The sequence below is a fragment of the Athene cunicularia genome (genome assembly GCF_003259725.1).
Source record: "Athene cunicularia isolate RWA chromosome 12 unlocalized genomic scaffold, athCun1 chr12_part1, whole genome shotgun sequence".
NCBI lineage: Eukaryota > Metazoa > Chordata > Aves > Strigiformes > Strigidae > Athene > Athene cunicularia.
In genome coordinates this window covers 3,569,964-3,576,603 of record NW_020799116.1, presented here as the reverse complement: position 1 = coordinate 3,576,603, position 6,640 = coordinate 3,569,964, and the positions used below count along the sequence as shown (strand labels likewise).

The 6,640-nt window shown below is 41.2% G+C and overlaps 2 protein-coding genes across 2 annotated transcripts in view; both read right to left on the bottom strand.

Moving 5' to 3' along the window:
- Positions 1 to 891, bottom strand: part of RPP14 (ribonuclease P/MRP subunit p14) — a 3,675-nt gene extending 2,784 nt beyond the window's left edge. Inside the window, exon 1 of the mRNA XM_026857547.1 lies at positions 872 to 891. Within this exon, the coding sequence (XP_026713348.1) occupies positions 872 to 891 (20 nt within the window). The remainder of the gene's footprint in view (positions 1 to 871) is intronic.
- A 1,186-nt stretch (positions 892 to 2,077) lies between these two features.
- PRKAR2A (protein kinase cAMP-dependent type II regulatory subunit alpha) overlaps positions 2,078 to 6,640 on the bottom strand; it is a 43,663-nt gene continuing 39,100 nt past the window's right edge. Inside the window, exon 11 of the mRNA XM_026857545.1 lies at positions 2,078 to 6,210. Within this exon, the coding sequence (XP_026713346.1) occupies positions 6,077 to 6,210 (134 nt within the window). The 3' untranslated portion in view covers positions 2,078 to 6,076. The remainder of the gene's footprint in view (positions 6,211 to 6,640) is intronic.

Here is a 6,640-nt window from a genome sequence, read left to right as displayed (position 1 = left end):
CCCTAAACCCGCCCTGGGGAAACCTGAGCTTGGCCTTTTCTGACTGAGGATAGCAGGAAGCAGTCTTCACGTCTGAAATTAATCTCCTGGAAGCTGCGGGAACAGATGGTGTTTCCGAGTGCTACCGGCTCACTTCTAGCTTCAGAAGAACACTGAACGCTCCACAGTAAACACGCTCTTGGAGAGGGGCTAGCTGAGCTGTTCCTTCACTGAGACACTCCTGCCCTTCCCCTTTAAACAAACTATGTTGGTCCTGATACAGTTCCTGGTGGAGCGTGTTGTCCAGCACCGTAACAGGTTACAAACACGGAGGGCACTGTGTAATCACATAGCCTCTTTTGCAGCACACACACCTGAAACAGATTTGAAAAGTACACAGAGGGAGGCTGACAGCTTGGCTTTGCATCTCACTGGTCAACAGAGAGTTGAGATAACACAATTGCAGCACCAGCATGAATCCATGTAGCTCATCTGAAGATTGGTGTGAAATACATCCCTTGGAGAGAAACAGCAGAAAGGACAGAAGTATCTTTGCCAAAATGATGAAATATCATCCTCAGCATAAGAACTTTATAGAATCTTACCTCTTTCAAAAAAAAAAAAGTTTATCCAGGAACAGGGTAACACTGCAATAGATTAACATCCATGTGATATGCTTGTGTTGAGGCTCAACTTGCAAGACCCCATTTGCAAAGGAACTTCTAAGTTCAAGATGTTTTCTCTGTTTGGATTTGGGGTTTCCTCTCTGTCCTGCAGGGAGCCCAGGCTCCTCTGTCCCAGGCGCCTGGTGAGCTTTGGGGACCCAAACCCTAGCCCACTGCCAGCCTGCTTGTATGTTGGGGTGCAAAGGGCACGTGTCCCTGACTTTTACAGGCACTCATCTGTGTTCATCTTCTACTGATGATGTGGCACAAAGCCCAGAGACCTTGTATTTGTGTCAGCTAAAGCCCTTGGTGATTCTGAAGCGGAATTCCTGAGAAAACAGCAAGATTATCTCAAAAAAAGCCTCCCCAAGAGGTTATCTAACCCATCTCTGCCTCAGATAGATATTGTAACCATTTAACAGAGCTAGTTTACAACTGTTTGGAAAGAAAATAAAAAAAATGAGTGCTGGAAAATTTCACACTGCCCCAGGTATCCTAGCTCTTGTCTAGACAGATCTTTTCAATGCTTAATCGACAGCTTCCCTGCTGTAGTTTAGACCCTGTATTAATAGGCCTGTCCTAATGAATATGGGATCATTCCTCCTTGTTTGAATATTCCCTGTTCCTTTTCCCCCAGTCCTTTTCCCTTAGAAAAAAGCCCAGATTTTCCTTATCTTTCTGTAAAATGTAACATTTTCTAGATAATTGTTATGCTCCTGCCCTCTGTCCCCTTCAGGTGTCAACATCTTCCTCAAGTTAAAGTGCCCAAAGCTAAAGTACTGGATTCTAGCACAGGCCTTCTCATGTTTAGCACCACAATCCATCTGAACTACTCTCCCAGACTTAATTTTAAAACTGTACTTAAAATGCTGAATGTTTAGAAATAAAACTTCAGCAAGAGCAAATACTGAGCACTTGAGCAGACAAACTCACATGTACCAAAGCAATTTTTTTTAAATGGTTAGTTAGGTTAAAAAAAAAAAAAAAAAAGGCAGCTGGCCACATAAAATTCAGTAGCTGTAAGTGCAGGCCAACAAAAGGCCTTCAGGAATATTGTGTTGCTCCTAGGAACCAAGAACGGGTTAGCAGAATGCTGAAACAACAAATCAGTTCTACAATACTTTGGCAGACATATCAGAGCAGCCAGTTTTATTGGGAGCAATTATATCTACAGAAACTGGTATTATTTTTTTAAGATATTAGTAAAATTTTAAATCACCAAACAGCAAAACTTGGTGGTCAGGTAACGTATAAATCCCTTTTAGTTATTGCAGTAGGGCGAGTGCTGTTGTCCATAAGGCTCTGCTAACACAACCACAGTAACTCAGGCACTCGAGTCAATCTCGTTAGCTGCTGTAAAGTCCACTCCTGATGTAAGCACTGGCGGGGTTGTGTCAGCTGCAGTGAGTCAATAAAGAGCACACACAAGATTGTACAAGGAAGGCTGGACACAACATATCAGGTTTTTTTATTAATCCAAAGTGAAGCTGAACCCCAGAGTGGTTTAACTTGTTAAAACCATATGTTTATATGGCAAATATTTTTCTTTCATGTTCAACACTATAGTGCAAGAACCAAACTTCGCAGCTGTTCATCCTTTGAGAATCAAGTACTAAATGTAAAAATGAATTAAAATAAGGGTCCCTCAATGAATCAATTAAAAAAATCTCATTTAACTCAAAAGAACAGACCAATTTTAAGAACTGTCTTATTAAATTCTCCCAAGTGAAAGACCTTTAAAAGCACTTGGAGCCTTGAGGTAGCAACTTTATGCAGAATTTAATTCCCCTCCTGCCCCACAGAGCAGAGGAAAATTAGTAGCGCACTGTTAGCTCCAGCCAGCTAAGCAGAGTTGAGCGTTCTCCTGTGAGGTTAGTGACTTTCTCTTGCATCTTGAAATAGCAGTGCAGTGCTGCAGACCATCAGGAGGAAATCCACAAGGAAGGCCTCTTGAAATAAAATATATGGTTTGGAAAAAGTGAAAATAATCAGCAATAACCGTAACAACAAAAGTTATCTGGAGTGAAAAAAAAGAGACAAAGTGTTTGTATTTTGGCAAGACTAGTTTACAAATACATGTCAAGAACAAGAGTCTGCTTTCAGCCAACGGAAAAGTAAGAATGGAAGTGACATTCAAAGGGGTTTCGTTTTTTTGCCCTCTGTGCAAAATTGCACTTTGTTTTTTAAAATTTTGTTTTAAAGTTTTAAGTTTTGCACTGTTTTTAAAAAGAGACCACTTTTGCCCTTTTTTGTTGTGTTACATTGCGAAACTTGTGCTGTGACATTAAACAGAAATATTTGACCACTGAAAGCTCCTCTCACTGACTTCACAACAATCACAAGCAGGGAATCACAAACAAGAGACTCTTCTTCCTCTAAGTTTCGAAGACACTATCCTCTTTGCCCACTTTGCTGCTGAGTTAATTTATTAAAAACCAGATCTCTCTCTATTGCCAATTTCAGAGACTCCACAGCAGATTTACTGAACACTGAGCAGTAACAACAACAAACCTCATTCTCCACAACAACTGTGATGAACGGCCATGGCAAAAAGGACCGAGCTGAGATACAGTGATGCGGGCAGATCCTTACAAACGGGCACCTCGCTTCACTCCCTGGTCTCGGCATCGCCACACACACGCTTTCCGACTTTGCTCGTTACTGGTGCTCTAACCAGATACATGGCAATGTTGAGTATCTTACTACAAGCTTCTCTCACTATCTTCATGCTCCAAAATTTTACAGAACAGGTTGGTTAAACCAGACCAGACTGATCAGGCACGTTGCAAGTTACAGCTTTTAAATGGATGAGCCTTCTTAGAGGGTCACCCTCTTTCAGCTCACAGTCAGGCTGCCTCTCTGCACTGCAGAACGACGTCACAGGGATCCTGGATGCAGGATGGCATTGCCCAGCACGCAGTCTAGAGAAAGGGAGAACTTCAAAAGCTTGTTCTCGCTCTCACAGGACCCCAATCTTTTATGTTCCCATTTTTCCTTTGACTTCTAGAAGCCATCAAATCCTCCCTTCCAGGCAGAATCACCTGAAGAATCCAACATCAGCCTTGCCTAGTGTTTTGGTTAAGCTTCAGAACAATCACCAAAGTTTGCATATGCTGAGGTATACAGTCCTATCCTGCAGAGAACCAAAGGCTGTCAGAATCAGAATCCCACCTGTAAGGCAGCCCAACCTGCCAGGCTCCTCTGGGTCAAGGAGAGGACATTCTGCCTGGGAGCAACAAAGGCCAGCTGGTGATTATTCACAGCAAGTTTCTCTTTAGTTCACATGACAGTTTAGGCAGCACAGAAACTCATACAGGTTTGGAGACCAGTTTACATCTGGTTCGCAGGACAGTCACAAGCTGGCTTCAGAAAGACTCTTGCCTTGGAGCCCAAAGTATCTTAAAGTTTTATCTGTTATCAGTGCAAGGACCTGATGAGCAGGGGTTACAATTTTTCTTGGTTTTTGTTTGTTGGTTTTTGTTTTTTTAATTCTGTAATCAAGAGAATGATTTTTGTCTTTGGTGTTAAACCTTGGAAGCATGAATGAGAAGTACCTGCTGCTTCTTTGGCTGTAATTTACAACAAAAAACAGCCCAGTAAAGCAAAGGAAATTCACTGTTCTAAAATACATGCAGTTAGAACAGCCACTAGACATCACAACCAGGACTTTAATAATATGGAAACACCTAGTTCAGTGGTGTCCATTACAAATCATTTGCATTATATAAAAATAGGACTCCAATTACAGTAACTGGACAACAGCCATTCAAACTTATCAAGTTTCCATCTTACTCATCATATTGCAGGAACTGGGAGGAGCTCATCCATTTAGGGGAAAAAAAAATTATCCAGGAATCAACTTAAGAGTTGCAGATAAGCATCTTGTGCCTTAGAGAAATGTCCACTGTGATAACTAGAAGCAAGAATTCAACATTAGCATCCTTCTATTTTTGCACACATGGCCATGAATAGAAAGAGCAGGTTCTGTTGAACTAGCATCCACAATTAAAATTTTATAACCCCATAAAACACCAGTAAGTTTTGCATGAGCTGCAGAAGAATGCAAATTCAAAGGGTCACTAGATTTATTACCTACAAATTCAATGTCTTAATATAAATATTCTGTTTGTACACCATAAAAATGTCCTTCTTATGGTCTCATTCTTATTTAGATAATACTCTGATAAAATCTCAGCAGTATGCCAATTAAGGTCATTAAAGCTATAGAAATAGAATCTACCTAATAAATGCTGCAAATTTAACAGATATTTTATCTAAAGATCATTAGCTTAGTTATCACCTAAACCAAAAAGACTCCTCAAACACACCAACTGCGGAGTTAGCAAAGACATTTGCTTTACAAAGTCAAATGTTGCCAACTTTTGAAAAGTTCAGCAAATCAACATGGTATTTGGAAGCATCCAAGTGTCTAATGAAGTTAGAATACTGTGAAATGTTAGGACTGGGGGGGAGCTCCTGTAAACAAGTACAGAAGAAGTCTTCATTTAAATTACAAAACATTCACCTCCTTAAAAAGCTTTAAAACTGACCCAGTCAACAACAGTGCCCTGGGAAATGTAGCAGTATAAAGGATCTCTGTAAGCAAGAGTAGGTCATACATTGTGATCTCACCACAATAAAATGTACTCAGTGTCAGGAACAAGGAGCAAATCTGGGGAGATGACAATTATGACACCTTCGGGCCATTTGATCTGAACTACTGCACTTTTTTTGGGCAGCATAGAGTAAACCAATTTTCTTTGCTGCTCAGAAAACACTTAAAATATAGTAATGCTTCATTTTCTGCATTTTGTTGCTAAGCACTCTCCCATGTCCCCAGCTCGGTTTACTTGGTTTAAAGAGCTATAGTACCTGCTGCTTTCAGCAGGTGGAAGAAAACTTCAGTGCCACCTTATTAATTGGCTCCATTGATATTTTAACTTCAAACCCAGATGCTACAATTAAAAGCAAATTTGACATTGTGTAAGGAAAGCATCAGATGAAGGTAATAAGCCTGGTAAAAGGCTCGTATTCCACAGGTTGCCTCTGCAGAACAGGCAACCTCCCACTACAGGATCTGATCTGAAAATTTATCCCAACAGTAACACCAGAAGGAAGGAGGCTTCTGTATCTTGCACCCTTTGGGTTTCATATCAGGCACTTGAACTGTTGGACAGATGCCATTCTGAACCAAGTAAGTGAACATAGGGTTAGAATCATCTTTAATCTAGGTCTAATAATGAAGTATCAGCAGCAAAGTGGAGGCAGGGAGTGAGCAATCCATCTGTGCTGAGACTTGTTTATGGTTTCTAAAATGCCCAAGAAGACAGCAGCAGTAACTGTTCCATAGTGTCCATTTTCCTTGTGAGTTGTGTTGCTGACAGGAGGCTTTTCTGTGTCTTGAACTAAGAAGGCATTGAGGTACCCTGTGCCTAATTCCCTGGATCCAACAGGTCCATGCTAGAGCCAAACATTGCCACCAGCTGCTCCTCATAATGTGTTATATTCCTCTTCATAATGTCCATGCAGGGTCCAAGCAACCTCTCAAATGCTTGCACATCCATGACTGAAAAGGAACAGAAGTGAAAACAAGATCGTTTGTCAAAAAGGACGCTATACACCAATCTCTTCTGAACTTAGAACACAGACCTCCAGTCCAACCCATTCAGGTCTGAGGCTTCGATAGAAGGCACAGAAACAGAAATTGTATTTCTGATTTCCCTCTGTGCTGTTACTGGGAGAAACAAGATTAATGAAATACAAACCTGACCTCAAGGATAAATACAGAAGCCAAATACACACCACACTGGCATTAAAAGATCACCTGAAAGCTGTGTGTAACAAGCAAGCTGCAGACAAGAAGCTGATGCTATTTACCCTAAGAGTACAGACCACATAAGCAGAACAAACAGAATCTGCTAGAAGGAAGCAGCGGTGCTTCTCAAACCTCCGCGTGGAGATTTGCTCCAGCCCGTGGTTCTACCTTCTCCTGTCTG